The following is an 18,261-nucleotide window of genomic DNA, read 5'->3' as shown; positions in this document are numbered from 1 at the left end:
AACATCCACCATGCCAAGATCACTTTACCGGACACAGAGTCTGTTCTAATAAGAGACTGCACCCTAGCGGCGCATACCACTAGGTGGCATGAGTCGGCGCAATTAGCACTGTTTTATAAGTAGAAAAAAAGAAGTTAGAAGTTAGAAGTTTAGAAGTTTTAAAGTTTAGAGGAGAGGAATCCATTGAGATTGGATGGAATCCTTCTAATAGTCTGTGTACAGTGTATTGTTTGCATGTTTTTCTTCTCTTTTAGGATTCACCAAGGAGCATCTATCAAGCTGTTGGAGAATGGGTGGTTTAGATAGACAGGCTCGGGTGGTAATCTTTTCTGTATGATAATTCTGTGTTTAACAATGTCTTCACACATACTGGAAAGTTTATTGTTTTCCTTCCCTTTTTTCCTACTCCTACACTTAACGTTCAGGTACTCTAAGGTTTTTGAGAGAACTAGTTTGTTATCTCTGGGTTTCTTCTTTCCTGTCTTTCTCAGACAATGAGGACATCATCTAAATAAGCAGGGGGAGTGTGTAGCGGTGGCTCTTGAAGAGCACGTGCTATGCATTTTTCAAAGTTAAATTTATGTCTGAACTGCAGTTTGGTTTGGGTACAATTGTGTAAATTGTAAATAGACTTCAGCATCAGTCTGACTGGACTATGAGATGTTCAGCCTGGTCACAGGGGGCACTGTCTCTTTTGGCAGGCATGGAACTATGGTCTGGTTAGGTGCTTAAGTTACTCTCTCTCGGAGCCCGCTCAGCGGGAGTGGCGCTCTCACTCTGCTTTCTGGGAGAGGGTATTTAAGATGCGGACGTCACGTGGTTCGGGGTTCCGGTCCAGAATGATGTACTGACTTTATGGTCCTGGTCCTCCTGACCAGCCCCCAGGAAGGCTATGGCCTGGGTTGTGGATCCACCCTATTTTGATGTTTCAGGGCTGGCTAGCCCAAGGCAAGGAAACTAAAGGAGGATTCTGGGGTGGTTGGCTGCCGTCTCCGGTTTGGGAGAGACCCAGTGACTTCAAGCATTCCAGGGGAGGACTCTTCAGAAGAAGACCATGTATGGGTTGGTTTCTTAGTAAGAGCCTGGAAGGGCTGAAGTACCCAAGAGAATCCGGTCTCGTGGATACCGCTAAGCTGGCTGAAAGATCCAGGTATCCTACGAGTGTTCTTCAAGTTTAGTTTCCCTACATGTTCTACAACAACGTCTGTGGCAGAGACATTATCTTTTACTTTCTACAACAACGTCTGTGGCAGAGACTTGTTTCTGAGTAAGCACCTTGTTGGCTGCTAGGCCTTGTGAGAGAAGGGCTGTCCAACTTGAGTGAACATCCAGTTGCAAATGGCTATTCTCTGGATGCAGTCAAAGTAAGCAAGTTTTTCAGCATTTTGACTTTGACACTAAGAGTACCTGAACTTCCTTTCCAACCCTCTGATCCCAATTTAAGAGACTGTTCATTGTCTACGTTTTGCAAATAAAATCCATTCAAGTGTATCTGTTGTCAGTCTCTCAAGTTACTGGGTCATCTACCACGGGAGACCCATAGACGTGAAACGAGGAGAACAGAAGGTAACGGTAAGCCCAAATCTAACCAGCAGCTCCTTCGGGGTAGTGCTACATGCATATAATTTATAATTAATGAAGTAGGCTCTCCTTCTACACATATGTTCATATACCTAAACAAGATTGTAATCATATAGTTAAGTGTGTGGAAAATGTCAGATATCTTTTTTGCATGGTTAGGCCAAGAGTCAGAAAACTTTTGTTCAGATGCTAAATGGCTGATGTATTTTGCAGTGTAATGTTTATGAAAAACTGAACTCAGCTAATTTAGAAAAGGTATATGGAAGTGGATAATACTAGGAAACATTTAATTTTTCACACACCACCAGATCAAAAGTATTCTATAAACAATCTGTTCTTAAAAAATGTGTATTTACCTGATGTGAAGATAAGAATATCAAACAAACTGTTGTTCTGTCTTCCCTAACTATAACTGGTTATTACTAAGTACGCTATGCATTGATATAAATATTGACTAAAGTGAGTTACAGGAACATTGCATTTACTATGTGAGAACCAACCAAACAGTTCTACTTGTCAAGCAAGTAAAGAAGAAGCAATACAATTACTGCATGATAACAATCTATTCGTATTGGCCTGTATGTAGCTGAAAGTTTGCTCAATTTTGTTAAAGGCCAAATCAACTCAAAATGTATCATTTCGGTTATGGATAGATGTCAGCAGTTTAAATTATTATCACTCTTTCAGTTCTACCTATAACCAAAACTTAAATTTTGGTAGACTGAATAAACAAGAATTATTATTTAAAAAGATTTTTCTAACAAACTTTGATGTTCAACAATTAATTTAGATTGAATAATAATAATGGCTTTCATTTTGCCTAGGGTTAATTCATTAAAAATTATATATGGTATACCAGACCTAACATAATAAAAATCCCCTTTCAAAAATGTAACTATTAATAGGGAGTTATATAGAAGAATATTTATACCATATATGTATTTTCATTGGGCTTACCTCTTTAAGAACCACAATATGTATCACAGAAATACTTTCTGGCAGGTCTTTCAAGCAAGAAACATAATAATCCAAGAAGTTGTTCTTAAAAGAAAAAATAAATATTTACAAGCATATTTGTTATTAGATAACATTATTTTGAGGAATAATTGTAAGTAAGACATTAATATGCAGCTGTCTTTTGTATACAGTCAAAGCAGGACCTTAATATAATTTATCCGTCAGCTTCCCACAATTGTATAACCTTCACATTAGATGGGAACCAGTTCCTAATTAACTGATGGGATATATTTTCTGGAATAGCCATTTCCAGTCGTGCTCAAATTTAAAAAAATCCATTGCAGATGTAAGTAAAATCACTACTAATAAGCCACAGAATATAAATAGCTGTGATCCACTATGAAAAAAGCATGTCTACTTGGAATTCTGTGAACTAGTAGATTTCTGACTGCTAAGACTGTGGCTACAGCTTAAAGTCCAATTGGACTTTCAGCTTAAATTGGCTAAATACATTCCAGCCGCATCAAAATAAAAAGGTACAAAATCAGCCACAGTCTAAGTAGCAAACTCTTTTTCCTGGCCCACCTCAAGTTAACACACAACGGGTTAACACCTCTTTTGGAGCCCCATATGACAACCTGTTCCAAGCTGAATAAAAGACAGCCCCTCCCCCAACTAAGATGTTCTTTTTTTTGGTCATGCTCCAGGCCACCTGTTGATTGTAGTTAGGTAAGTAGTTTGTTTGCTGCATCCCCCTACCGAACCTACCTACCCCTCCATGTTCAGCCTCTCATAGAGTTGGAAAAAAATGTGTGCACTTTGTGCCAGGGCTGCGGGAAAAATGATGCTTAAACAGCATTGATATTGTACAGGCAGTGATGTAACTAACGGAGTTAAAGTAAACGGCGTTACTTAACGCAGTTACTTTAGAGGGTAACGAGTAATCTAACTGATTACTCTTCCCCTCATGGTAACGCTGTTCCCATTACTTGGGCGGCGTTACCACAATTACCTCTACTGCTACTAGGGGCGCACCTGCCGCGATCCGCGGAGCGCGCCGTGGCCTCGGCCTTAGGAAAGGCCATGGTTTCGGCCTAGTTCCGGAGCGGCAGCCATCTTGGTACACCCGCCGGTCATTTACAATGTGATTGCTCCGTCAAATGATGGAGTGATCACTTGTACACAAACCGGCATCATGCTGGTTTCTCTCTCCCCTCTGTGTACAGATCTGTACAGTGGAGGGGAGAGATCGGGTGGCAGCAGCGATGTGGGCTGGATTGGTAGTGCCCACAGCGCTGCTCTGTGACAATTGCAGTCACAGCCATCCCTCCATACCCTGCCAATACTCTGCAATACCCTGCCAATACTCTGCACTACCCTGCCAATACGCTACAATACCCTGCCAATACTCTACAATATTCTACATCACCCTGCCAATACTCTTTTGGAGCCCCATATGACAACCTGTTCCAAGCTGAATAAAAGACAGCCCCTCCCCCAACTAAGATGTTCTTTTTTTTGGTCATGCTCCAGGCCACCTGTTGATTGTAGTTAGGTAAGTAGTTTGTTTGCTGCATCCCCCTACCGAACCTACCCCTCCATGTTCAGCCTCTCATAGAGTTGGAAAAAAATGTGTGCACTTTGTGCCAGGGCTGCGGGAAAAATGATGCTTAAACAGCATTGATATTGTACAGGCAGTGATGTAACTAACGGAGTTAAAGTAAACGGCGTTACTTAACGCAGTTACTTTAGAGGGTAACGAGTAATCTAACTGATTACTCTTCCCCTCATGGTAACGCTGTTCCCATTACTTGGGCGGCGTTACCACAATTACCTCTACTGCTACTAGGGGCGCACCTGCCGCGATCCGCGGAGCGCGCCGTGGCCTCGGCCTTAGGAAAGGCCATGGTTTCGGCCTAGTTCCGGAGCGGCAGCCATCTTGGTACACCCGCCGGTCATTTACAATGTGATTGCTCCGTCAAATGATGGAGTGATCACTTGTACACAAACCGGCATCATGCTGGTTTCTCTCTCCCCTCTGTGTACAGATCTGTACAGTGGAGGGGAGAGATCGGGTGGCAGCAGCGATGTGGGCTGGATTGGTAGTGCCCACAGCGCTGCTCTGTGACAATTGCAGTCACAGCCATCCCTCCATACCCTACCAATACTCTGCAATACCCTGCCAATACTCTGCACTACCCTGCCAATACGCTACAATACCCTGCCAATACTCTACAATATTCTACATCACCCTGCCAATACTCTGCAATACCCTGCCAATACTCTGCAATACCCTGCCATACTCTGCAATACCCTGCAATACTCTGCCAATACCCTGCCATACTCTGCCAATACCCTGCCATACTCTGCCATACTCTGCCATACTCTGCCATACTCTGCCATACCCCGTCATACTCTGCAATACTCCGTAATACTCCGTAATACCCAGCTATACTCTGCCATACTCTGCAATACTCGGTAATACCCAGCCATACTCGGCGATACCCAGCCATGCTCAGCCATACCCAGCCATACTCGGCCAATATTACAGTGGGGGAAATGACGTGGATATTACAGTAGGGGAGATGTATATTACAGTGGGGGAGATTGTGGATATTACAGTGGGGACTATATGGTCGTGGAATTTTCACAGGTTTTTGCAAATTCAATTATTATTTGCTGATCCAAAAAATGATCTGATCTGTGACTCTGATCCGAGGAACGATCCGATCTGTGAGTTTGGGGGGGACAGATGTACAGAGGGGAAACAGATGTATGTGTGTGGGGGGGATGAAAGACGTGTAGTGGGGTACAGAGGGGGAACAGATATATGTGTTGGGGGGGGCAGACGTGCAAGGGGGTACAGAGGGGAAATAGACATGCAGGGGGGAACACGCCCCTTTCTTACAGTAATACTAGACCCGCCCCTTAGAATATTTAAAAAAATGTCACAGTTACTTTGCTGAATAACTAATTGCTTTTCCAATGTAGTAACTGAGTTACTAATGCAATTACTTTTTGGGAGAATTCATTTGTAACTTAATTAATTACCTTTTTAAAGTAAGATGACCAACACTGTGTACAGGTATGGTATTATAAAAGCTCTGCAATGTCATCATTGCCTCTCCCTTTGGGTTTTTTTCCTGTCTTTTTATATGCAGGTTGCCGCACTGCTCTCCTGGCTTTATTGTCATTTTGAGAGTGGCTGTGAATGATGTGACAGGGGGCAGGGAGATGGGCAGCACAGGATGGGAACTGCCAGATGCCATGCAATGGTGTAAATGGCCTTGGAGGTCTGCAGTTGAGAGGGCTTCTTTCCCTCTCTCTCTGCAGTCCTGCCAGGTAAAGGACTTACCTCAGATTCTGACTGAGTCCTCTGTCTGTCTCTTAATGTGCTGTCCTGGCTCCCCTGCTATGCTGTGCACTTCTGTGGGTTTGACAGTCTGATTGTTTTTTGTCTCAGACTCTGACTGTGTCTGCCTTTGGAAGTGCTGCCTGAGCTTACCTGCGACTGCTTCTGAAGTGAATGGATGAAGGCAGATGGCTCTTGAGGAGACAGGGTACCTCTTTTTTGGTGAGAGGTAATATGATTTTCTCCATATATTTTTGCAAATATGAGCTTGCCACACCTGTTAGTGCCACGGAAGATTAGCAAAGGTAAGAAGGGGCAACGTGGGACATGGTTTTTAGAAGAGTGCTCAAGGAAATTATGCAATTTAAAGTGTTTTGCATTATTTTAGCTGCAGAAACCCTGAATGCAAACACTCCAAGAAACATAAGACCCGCCACCTAAAAGCATGTGGTCAATACACTCTATAGGAGTTTCCACTTACAGGTTGAAGGGACAGGATCCAGGAATTTGGCACATGCTTTTATGCCAGCATGATAGAAACCGCCTCACCCAGCTCAAGGTGCATTTTGAGCCTGCATGCAGTCTGCAGTGGCAGAGAAATAAAATTGTGCAGGTTGCCTCACAAGGACTTGGTTTGAGCAAAATTTGAAGCCCTATTAAGGTGGCTATAGCAGAAAGTATGCTGCAAATATCCACACCACAAGCAACACATACAGCGCTCATTGATGAAGGATGGTCTTTTCCCACAGTGATAGAGCATAAAGCGCTCATTGATGGAGGATGGTCTTTTCCCTTAATGATAGAGCGTAAAGCGCTCATTGATGGAGGATAGTCAATTCCCAGAATAATAGAGCGTAAAGTGGTCATTTATGGAAGATGGTCTTTTTCCACAAAGATAGAGCATAAAGCACTCGTTGATGGAGGATGGTCTTTTCCCACAATGATAGAGCTTAAAGCACTCGTTGATGGAGGATAGTCTTTTGCCACAAAGAGAGCGCAAAGTTCTCGTTGATGAAGGATGGTCTTTTCCCACTATGATAGAGCGTAAATCGCTTGTTGATGAACAATGGTCTTTTCCTATAAATATACTGTAGAGCATACATCGCTCATTGATGAAGGATGACAGAGAGCTTGTCAGAAAACCAATTAGCATTAACAGGTTCTCTAAGCTTTATCCATATAAGATGGCTGATGTATATTTATGCACTGTACTTCCAGGGGTGGATGCTGCCGTCTAGTGACTGGTGCAGCGAGTGTCTTTGCCTTTTTATAACTCGGTTGCCTTCAGAGATCCTATGGATGAGAAAGTGGACTTGTTCACATCAGATGCAGTCCAGTGGGTTTTTATTCTGCATCAAGAAGAATGGACAGTATTTACCTTCGATACCAATTTTGTTTACACCAGTACAGTGCATTCTAGTATAATCAACAAAAGTATAATGTTGATTGTTTCTGTATAGAACACATCTGAAAAGTGGCAAAATGCATTGAGAATGCATCAAAAACACTCATGCAGAAACACATCTGGAACGCAGAAATTGTGGTGATCAGGCCATGATCTGGCCATCAGGCTTGCACAGAATCTATACAGTGACAGATTTTGCCTTCCAAGCATTAGCGTTAACTTTGAAATATAAACTTTAGAAATGCCATTACATTCAACACTGGAAACTGCAAGATTTGGCACAGTTTCTGGAAAGAGTGGAACCTGGCAACTGACTTTTGGTTGATGCTTTTGCTAGATCTAGTACAAGCGTTGACGCACTCAGTCACAGCTATGAAAGCATTGTGGTTACGCCAATGGAGGGCAGGCGGAACTTCTAAACAAGCCTTCGACATTTCCTATAAAGGGAGGTTATTGTTTGGCCAAAAGTGAACAATGCAAACGAATGACAGGAGGAAAAGTCTGGACTGTGGCCACAGACTAGTAAGAGGAAGCCGCCATCCTTCACTGAAGCCTACTGAACTTCAGAAGGTGCAGGAGGCCAAATCTTATAGGACAGGCTGCAGATTTAACAGATCACAGTGGAGGTGTCTCAAAGTTACTTTTGACATGAAATCAAGTCCAGAGCAAGCTGCTAATATGGCTATAAAGTCTTTTTGAAGGTAGTCTTTTCCAGTTGGGGCCAGGGGGCCTGAGTGAAGTTGATGATTGTAGCCTCCTTCTGCAGGGTTTAGATGACAATCATCAAGGACCAGTGGGTCCAGAAGTACAAAGTTGACCACTGAATCCATTTATGTCCAACAGATCTCAGAAGAGAAAATGTTTGCAAGATTTTTAAACTGCTACAAAGCCATCATGCCAGTGATGCCAAAAACATAGAATCATCTGAGGTTCTTTCTCCCCAGTTTTTCTAGTACCTAAGGCATGGGCCTTCTGGCCTGTTTCAGTTTACAGCAATTGAATGTGTTCATTCACACCAAAAGGTTCAAGATGGAATCCATGCAGTCACAGGGACAGTTCAGCAGGAGAACCATTTGGTATCAATCGACCGGCCGACTCATGCTTCCATGTACTGATCAATGCCGAGCACCAGAGGCGTGCGATATTTGCGGTGGCCAGATGTCACTTCCGCATGCGCAGTAGGGCTTCACTTCCTGATTCCCTTACCGAAGATGGCGGTGGCAGCATCTGATGACCGAGTGATGGTTCGGCCTTGGATGCCAACATTGCGGGCGCCCTGGACAGGTAAGTGTCCTTAAAAAGTCAGCACCTGCTTTTAAAAAAATTGGCGGACCTCCGCTTTAAGGTTGGTCTTCTTGCCAGGGAAGCAAAATCAATTATTGGTTCGGTTAGGCAGAATATTTTTTCAATAAGGGCCTCATACCAATATTGGCCCTATGGGGCGTTTCAACAGTAGTTGTCAGGGAGACTTTACTGAACATTCAGCTTCTGATATTTGGATACTAGGATACCAATGCAAAGACTCCATCATACAAGATAGGTTCACGTGCCATGGAATTTTCTGTTTGGTCTTTGCCTCTGGTCAAATTAAAAGAGACTACTTTTAATAGCTTGGCTATGGACTAGGCTACACTAGAGGTGCAAGGATTCTCATCTGAAGTTGTTTAGACCTTGGTGACCAGAAGATCTTCCATGAATAATACATATGAGAGCCTATGAAAGAAGTTTTCTTTGTTTGCTCAGCAAAAGCTTTCTCTCCTGTGTTCCCTGCTCTAGCCAATATCCTTCACATTTTACAGTCAGCACTAGAAGTTGGTCTGGCATTTAACTCCATTTAAGGTACAGATCTCTACTTTATCATTTCACAGGCTGCAGATGGGTGCAAAAGTCAGTGACCAGATGCTTCTTCCAGATGACAATCTATATATGACCTTGAGGGAAATCCTTGTTACCTCTGTGGGACTTATGCTGCGTACACACGATTGGACTTTTCATCAGCAGAGGTCTAATCCATCGGACAATTTGATCATGTGTGGGCTCCATCGGACCTTTGCTGTCCAAAAATCTGATGGACTTTAGAAATAGAACATGTTTCAAATTTTTCAGCCGGAACTCCGTGGGAACCAGTTCCTATGGAGAAATCCGCTCGTGTGTATGCTAGTCCGACGGACAAAAACCAACGCTAGGGCAGCTATTGGCTACTGGCTATGAACTTCCTTATTCTAGTCTGGTCGTACGTCATCATGTTCGAATCCGTCAGACTTTGGTGTGATTGTGTGTGGCCAAGTCCTTTCATTTGGAAAGTCCGTCGGAATTCTGCCGAAAGTCTGTCGGGAAGACCGTTGGACCTAGTCTGTCGAAAAGTCCGGTCGTGTGTACGCGGTATTAGGCTTATATATGAGAGCACCCTTTGCTCCAACAGGCTTCATTTCAATTGAAGTACCTTGCGGTAAAACTAGTTCTCCTGACAGTAACTACCTCAGGCAGAAGGATTTTGAAGATTGCAACACTTTCCTGCTAGGGCCCTTTGGTGTCTTTTTTTTTCTTCCTTTTTTACCAGAGATAGGGATACCACGTCTATCTCCAAAGTTCAATTATAAAGTGGCCTCCAGTTTTCAGAAAAACTGGGAAGTAGTCCCTCCGAGGTTTCACACAAGAGTCACTGAGTGCACAGCAGGTAGACTTAAGTTTTCTTACACATGGTTGAATTACTAACAGTGTAGTTGGTCAAAAGAGCAAAGTGTACAATCTTTTCATTTAACCATCAGGCCCTCAAGAGTCATCCACTCTTGGGTTACCAGGCTAATTAGATTGGCATGCAGAAAGTAGACCTTTCTGCTCTGAAACAATTGCAAGCCTATTTGACTAGAGTGGTGGCAGCCTTTGGGGCAGTGATGCCAGGATTTCTTGGAAGATATAGGTAAGAGCTAGCTTTAAGGTCTGGTACGGCCTTCATTAAACCTTACAAAATAAGTATGCAGTTAGCAAGTTTGGGACAAGAGAGATCAATTCTTTCTGGCTTTAGCAGCTTTTCTGTGATTGTGAGTGTCTCTTCATTTGTTCTCTCTTGCCCTATATTAGCTTTGGTATATCCCGTTGTGTGCTGATGTGAGGTGGGCCAGGAAAACAGGAAATGAGACTCGGGTGATCACAGATTGGAGTAAGGGGTCGATCCCGGCACCCTTACTCCAATGACAGCCAATGACAGTTGATCACGTAATGTAAACAGAAGATCGATAATCTTTTTATTTTCTTCTGACGCTGACAGTGTGAGGAGAAAAATAAGCCGATCACCAGCTTCTGTTGAAGGGACATTGGTCCCGAAGAGGAAGAGGTGAAGCCGCCTGCCAGTGCCACAAATCAGTGCCCACAGTGCCATGAATCAGTGTCCACCAATACAAGTGCCAGCAATCCGTGCCACCTATCAATGCCCGCGAGTGCCACCTATCAATGCCCACCAGTGGTGCCAATCAGTGCCTCATCGGTGCTGCCTTTCAGTGTCACCTACCAGTGCCGATCAGTGCCCATCACTGCCACCTATCAGTGCCAGCTATCAGTGCCACCCTTCAGCGCACCCTCTCAGTGCCCACCAGTGCCACTTATCAGTGCCCACCAGTGCCGCCTATTAGTGCCCATCAGTGCCGCCTTATCAGTGCTTATCAGTGCAGCCTGTCAGTGCCCATCAATGCAGCCTGTCAGTGCCGATCATTGTAGCCTCATCAGCGTAAATCAATGAAGGCTATAAATCACCTGTTTGCAAAATGTATTAACAAAATATACAACGGTTTTGTATTTAAAAAAAATAAAAAATCGGTCTGTTTAATTTTTTTTAACAAAAAATAAAAAACCCAGAGGTGATCAAATACCACAAAAAGAAAGCTCTATTTGTGGGGAAAAAATGCTAAAAAATTAATTTGGGCACCCCCCCCCCCCCCCAGTACAATGTGCCTGGCTGCTGAGTTCATTTCCCCATCCTTGCATTCCTGATTGGCAGCACTGATGAGAACTGATTGGTAGCACTCATGGGCACTGATAGGGAGCACTGATTGGTAGCACTGATTTGCAGAACTGATAGTCAGCGCTGATGGGCACTGATAGGTGGCACTGGTTGGCACTGATAGGCAGCAGTGAAAGGCACTGATAGGCAACGCTGATAGGGAGCACTGATATGTGGAACTGATAGTCAGCGCTGATGGGCACTGATAGGTGGCACTGATTGGCACTGATAGGTGGCACTGATAGATTGCATTGGTGGGCATTGACTGACAGCACTGATTGGCACTGACAGATAACACTGATTGGCACTGATAGGTGGCATTGATTGGCACTGACAGGTGGCACTGATAGGTGGCATTGGTTGGCATTGACAGGTGGCATTTTTAGGTGGCATTGGTTGGCACTGATTGGCACTGAAAGGTGGCACTGATTGGGTGCATTGGTTGGCACTGATAGGTGGTATTGGTTGTCACTGATTAGCACTGATTGGTGGCATTGATTGGCACTGACAGGTGGCACTGATTGGTGGCATTGGTTGGCACTGATTGGCACTGACAGGTTTCACTGATAGTGTCACTCAATGCCAACCAATGTCACCTGACAGGTGGCATTGATTGGCACCGATAGAGAAGAGGGGGGCCACTAAGTGTGTTAAACTATCATGTAATGTCACTGCTTGCAGAGACTAGCTGCCAAAACTCGGCGGTGATGTTGGGGGTGGGCGGCACCAAACAGCTATCATTGTTATCACCCGTGCACGCACCTCCACATTGGCCCCTCCCACTTCTCATAAGCCACACCCCTTATATAATCCACATCATATACCAGGCTGCACATTATACACAGAGCTCTGCACATCATATACCAGGCTGCACATTATACACCGGGCTCTGCACATCATATACCAGGCTGCACATTATACACAGGGCTCTGCACGTCATATACCCGGCTCTACTAAAGCAGACGAATCATGCCTATCTTGTGTATAACCACATCAGGCACCTTTTCTGCAACCTGTAAATCGCACATATGTGCATTCTGCAACCTGTAAATCGCACATATCTGCATTCTGCAACCTGTAAATCACACATATCAGCATTCTGCAACCTGTAAATCACACATATCTGCATTCTACAACCTGTAAATCGCACATATCTGCATTCTTCAACCTGTAAATCACACATATCTGCATTCTGCAACCTGTAAATCATACATATCTGCATTCTGCAACCTGTAAATCACACATATCTGCATTCTGCAACCTGTAAATCGCACATATCTGCATTCTGCAACCTGTAAATCGCACAGATGTGCATTCTGTATATTGCACTAACTGCATTCTGCAACCTGTAAATCAGACATATCTGCATTCTGCAACCTGTAAATCAGACATATCTGCCTTCTGCAACCTGTAAATTGCACATATCTGCATTCTGCAACCTGTAAATCACACAGATCTGCTACCTGTAAATCGCACATATCTGCATTCTGTAAATTGCACATATCTGAAACCTGTAAATCGCACATATCTGCATTTTGCAACCTGTAAATCGCACATTACTGCATTCTGCAAGCTGTAAATTGCACATATCTACATTCTGCAACCTGTAAATTGCACATATCTGCATTCTGCAACCTGTAAATCGCACATATCTGTATTCTGTAAATCGCACATAACTGCATTCTGCAACCTGTAAATTACACATTCAAACATATCTGCATTCTGTAAATCACACATATCTGCAACCTGTAAATCACACATATCTGCAACCTGTAAATTGCACATATCTGCATTCTGTAAATTGCACATGTCTGCATTCTACAACCTGTACATCGCACATAACTGCATTCTGCAACCTGTAAATCACACATATCTTAAACCTGTAAATCGCACATATCTGCAACCTGTAAATCACTCATTAAGTTGATAGCCGGGGGTGGGGGGTTGCTGCCGCCGACCACCGAAAGCTTAATTAAGTTGATAGGGGGGTGTGGGTGCTGCCGCTAACCCCCAAAAAGTTTAAATTTGATAAGCCGGGGGGTGAGGGGTTTTTGGGGTGCTGCCACTGCCCACCAAAAATTTTAGAAATTTGATAAGCGGGTGGGGGGGGGGGCATGTGCTGCCGCCGACCACCACAAAAGTTTAAACAAGTTGTTAAGCATGACTATATCATGGTCATACTTATTTTTATTCTATAGATCCTCTGCTGTCAGAAGAACAAGGTTTTTGTACTTACTATTTTCCTTGACTCAAATGAGGGACACAGGAATTTAGTAAATCATAGATGTAGGGGTTATACACAGATACTTTCAGTTGGTGGACACTAATGTAGCAAGGTCCCAGGTCTCCTTTGGTCTAGCGAGAACCTCGCATGTGGATCCAAGATGGCGACCCAAACAGTAATATGTCCTCCTCTGCAGAGCTATGACCCCTCCCCCTGCCAAGATTGGTGCAAATGTTCTCTGGGAACTGTGGCACCTGCCTTCTTACATAGTTAGTCAGGTTGAAAAAAGATACAAGTCCATCCAGTTCAACCATAAAAAAAATGAAAATAAAATAAAAAATATTGTACAATCCAATGTACCCAATTCTATACCCACAGTTGATTCAGGGGAAGGAAAAAAAACCCAGCAAAGCATGCTCCAATTTGCTACAGCAGGGGAAAAAATCCTTTCCTGATCCCCCCAAGAAGCAATCGGATGAAATCTCTTTTCCTCTAGACGTAAATAGTGCCCCCTTGTCCTCCGTGTTGACCATGTTCATGCTGCGGCGCACCAAAACTGTATTGGAGTCCATTTTTGAGTCTGTATTAACCCCCACAGCGCTGGCGGGAAGTGTCAAAAGACCAGGTTGATCCTCTTCCATGAGCAGGGAGATTTGTTAGTTCTTCCCCACATTGGTAATACACACGACAACACAGTCTATTAAAAGTATAGATCAGGGATATGCAATTAGTTTACCTCCAGCTGTTGCAAAACTACAAGTCCCATCATGCCTCTGCCTCTGGGTGTCATGCTTGTGGCTGTCAGAGTCTTGCTATGCCTCATGGGAATTGTAGTTCTGCAACAGCTGGAGGTCCGCTAATTGCATATCCCTGGTATAGATGTTACTTGCCACCTTCCCATGGAGCCAGACAAAATCCTGATGAAGCTGAGGCCGGTTGCTAAGGGCGACTGCTGCAGAGATAACGCCTTAGCCCCATGTTGGGCGCCAAATGTAGGAAGGTCCCAGGCCTCCTTTGGTCTAATGAGAACCTTCAGGGCCAGAGATAGCTGACATCCTTCTGTATATGGTGGGTTGTGAGGCATAGTGGGTGCAAGGTAGTTAAAGTCATTTTTATTTCTCTTAATAGAACTTTGGAAGAGAGGGCTAGGGACAGGTAGTTGCAAGATTAATTGGCAGACGCCGAAACTTCAATAGGAGGACAGATACGCAGGGAAAGGCATCCACCAAAATGCCACATCTGCATGTGCAGGAATGCTGTCCCCTATGGCAACAGTCTTGAACAGTTCCTAACACAAAGCGTAACAGTTCCTTCACTTCCACTACAATCACTTCTTGTGGTTCTTCAGCCCACTGAGCTGCCAGTCTCTCACTAGACTAGATGATACACTGACACTGAATTCCTTGAGCTTCTCCAATCTTCACGGTGGTATCTTCCTCAAGCGTCATCCATGCTTCTCTGCCGGGTACCTAGCTTGGCACTCAAGATACCTCTCAAGCCTCACCCCATGGCTTGATACCCACTGAAGTTTCCCGATTCTTCACTGTCCCCAGTTGGTGAGAATGCTGCTCCAGTAATTCATTCAGTTACTCACTGTGGTCCCTGGTAATAAGGTGGTTGGTCCCTTAGTGGTGACAGTTTTCCCTCTACGTCCAAACATGACAAGTTCTCCGGCCGGCAGACCCGTCACTTCTGGTTGGATTGCAAGCCGCAATCCCAACCCTGCGCTGTTCTCTTGCTTCCAGCCATCCAGGTGGCACAGAACACCGATAACCTGACTCCACTCAAACATATAGGTTCTCCAAGCAGGCCAAGGAATTTAAGAAAACACCTGCCCATTAGCTGAGATACCCCATATACACATAATCTGACCCTGCAGTGCCCTTCTCATATCTAATGCCACCAGGTACCCACGCAAAAAGAGAGAAGTGCAGCAATTACAGACTTAGGCCGCGTACACACGGGCGGATTGTCTGTCCAACTTAGTCCGCTGAACCGCGTTTCAGCGGACAATCCGCTCGTGTGTGGGCTTCAGCGGACTTTTTCAGCGGACTGTCTGACGAACAAAGTCTTACGGAATTTCCGTAATTTTGTCCATTCAAACTTGGTTTTGTCCGTCCAAACTTGGTTTCAGCGGACAGTCCGCTCGTGTGTAGGCAAGTTGGACGGACTAAGTATGGCGCATGCTCAGAAAGGATTTACACGGCCGAAGGTTGCATTGCAGTGTATAGGACGTCGTTTTTCTAGTCCCGTCGTACGTGCTGTACACGTCATCACGCACGCTTTCAGAGGACTGTCTGCTCATCGTGTGTGGTCAAGTCCGTTCATTCAAATTTTGAACGGACTGTCTGTCGGATTGTCTGACGAACTTAGTTGGGCAGACAATCCGCCCGTGTGTACGTGGCCTTAGAGGGAAATCAATTGATCCTCAACAATTAACCAAGGTAAATTTACGAGCAACCCTGCCTAAACACCAGGGTGCTACAATAACAAGCAGAAAAGCCATTGAAGGGCTACCCAATATAAACCTATCCCTAACTGGCATGCCTCAGTTTTGTGAGTAAGCAGTGCATGGGGCCAAAAACAAAGAAGGGGTGAAACCTGTGTCCCTCAATGGGCCCCAAGAAAAAGCTTTTACATTAACTACAAAATTTAAATTTTTATTGTCCATTAAGGGACACAGGGATATAGTCAAGGAGGCAACTATACCAGGATTGAGAACCAGGAGGACCTTCCTGGAGGAAGGAGCTAGAGAAAGGCTGGTGACTCTTTTGGGAGAATGCACAGAGGCATGGGAACAAGTACAGAGAAGCTTGTTAGCCAGCTGGAGGTGGTATTTACAGTGTTGCCAGCCAGGGTCAACTTAAGAGCCCTGTACACAGTTCAAACTGGATGTGGATCTGGAGTCGATAAGTTTTGCTCAGGGTATCTGCAGCTTTTATCTCTCTCTTCTTGTGAAATGAGAAATAACATCTCTTAACCACTTGCAGACCGGACCATTTTGCTGGTCAAAGACCAGACCACTTTTTTGCGATTCGGCACTGCGTCGCTTTAACTGACAATTGCGTGGTTGTGCGACGTGGCTCCCAAACAAAATTGACGTCCTTTTTTCCCCACAAATAGAGCTTTCTTTTGGTGGTATTTGATCACCCCTGCGGTTTTTATTTTTTGCGCTATAAACAAAAATAGAGCGACAATTTTGAAAAAAACGCATTATTTTTTACTTTTTGTTATAATAAATATCCCCCAAAAATATATAAAAAAACATTTTTTCCCTCAGTTTAGGCCGATACGTATTCTTCTACATATTTTTGGTAAAAAAAATCGCAATAAGCGATTATTGATTGGTTTGCGCAAAAGTTATAGCGTTTACAAAATAGGGATAGTTTTATAGCATTTTTATTAATAATTTTTTATTATTTTTTTTTTTACTAGTAATGACGGCGATCAGCGATTTTTATTGTGACTGCGACATTGTGGGGGACCCATCGGACATTTTTGACACATTTTTGGGACCATTGTCATTTATACAGTAATCACTGCTATATAAATGCAGCGATTCCTGTGTAAATGACACTGGCAGTGAAGGGGTTAACCAGTGGGTGGCAGTGTAGGTGTTAAGTGTTCCTAGGGGTGTGTTACTAACTGTGGGGGGGTTGGGCTTTCATTTAGTGAACACTGATCTCTGCTCCAATCACATGGAGCAGAGATCAGCATCACTAGTTGCTAGGCAGAATGGAAAAATGCTGTTTACACAGCATTTCCTCCTTTCGGCCGCTCCGTGTGACGATCGCGGGGATGCCCGCGGCGATCGAGTCCGCGGGTCCCGCGACCGGACTCACCGGGGTCCCGACCAGCGCGGGAGCGCGCCGGCGGCGGCGCGCTCCCGATGGCAGGGCGGCATTGAATATTGGACGTACCTGTACGCCAATATGCCTGCCCGTGCCATTCTGTCTACGTACATCGTCGTGCGCTGGTCGGGAAGTGGTTAAAAAGACATTTAAAGTGACTGGCACCAAATGTTTCCCAATTCCCCATTTTTAGGCTTGGACTTAGCCCTGGGATAAATGCTAGCCCACTTTCTCACAGGCTGTTTCTCACATGCCTCCGGGGGTCAGAGGGATGCTATATACGTAAAGGATATGCCCTTTAGTATAAAAGGAAAGTTCCGGAGACTAGTACACTGAAAAAAATCTCAGAATCTTTTAAGCATTGCACGATGGTAAGTAGGTACAGTATGTTTACAGTGTTAAGAAGTTCCTATGAGCAGATATTTGGTGGTTACATAGTTACATAGTTAATCAGGTTGCAAAAAAAGACACAAGTCCATCCAGTTCAACCATAAAAATAAATAAATAAAAAATAATATCATACAATCCCATATACACAATCCTATACCCACAGTTGATCCAGAGGAAGGCGAAAAACCCCAGCAAGGCATGATCCAATTTGTTACAGCAGGGGAAAAAATTCCTTCCATGATCCTAGAGAGGCCATTGGATTTTCCCTGGATCAACTTTACCTATAAATGTTAGTACCCAGTTTTATTATGTACATTTAGGAAAGAATCCAGGCCTTTCTTAAATCTACTGAGCTGGCCAGAACCAGCTCTGGAGGGAGCCTATTCCCCATTTTCAGCGCTCTAAGCCCTTGTACACATGGTCGGACATTCCGACAACAAAATCCGTCGGATTTTGTCCGAAATTGGTGTTGCATACACACGGTCGGACAAAGTTGTCGGAAAA

General features: G+C 44.2%; 1 protein-coding gene across 1 annotated transcript in view; it reads right to left on the bottom strand.

Moving 5' to 3' along the window:
* Positions 1-18,261, bottom strand: part of ARHGEF33 (Rho guanine nucleotide exchange factor 33) — a 282,191-nt gene that overhangs the window by 82,083 nt on the left and 181,847 nt on the right. The window contains exon 10 of the mRNA XM_077486478.1: positions 2,539-2,622. Coding sequence (XP_077342604.1) covers positions 2,539-2,622 — 84 coding nt within the window. The remainder of the gene's footprint in view (positions 1-2,538; positions 2,623-18,261) is intronic.

The sequence above is a fragment of the Lithobates pipiens genome, unplaced genomic scaffold, assembly GCF_037356315.1.
Source record: "Lithobates pipiens isolate NorthernLeopardFrog02 unplaced genomic scaffold, aLitPip1_a1.2 Scaffold_18, whole genome shotgun sequence".
NCBI lineage: Eukaryota > Metazoa > Chordata > Amphibia > Anura > Ranidae > Lithobates > Lithobates pipiens.
This window is presented reverse-complemented; position numbering and strand designations above follow the sequence as displayed.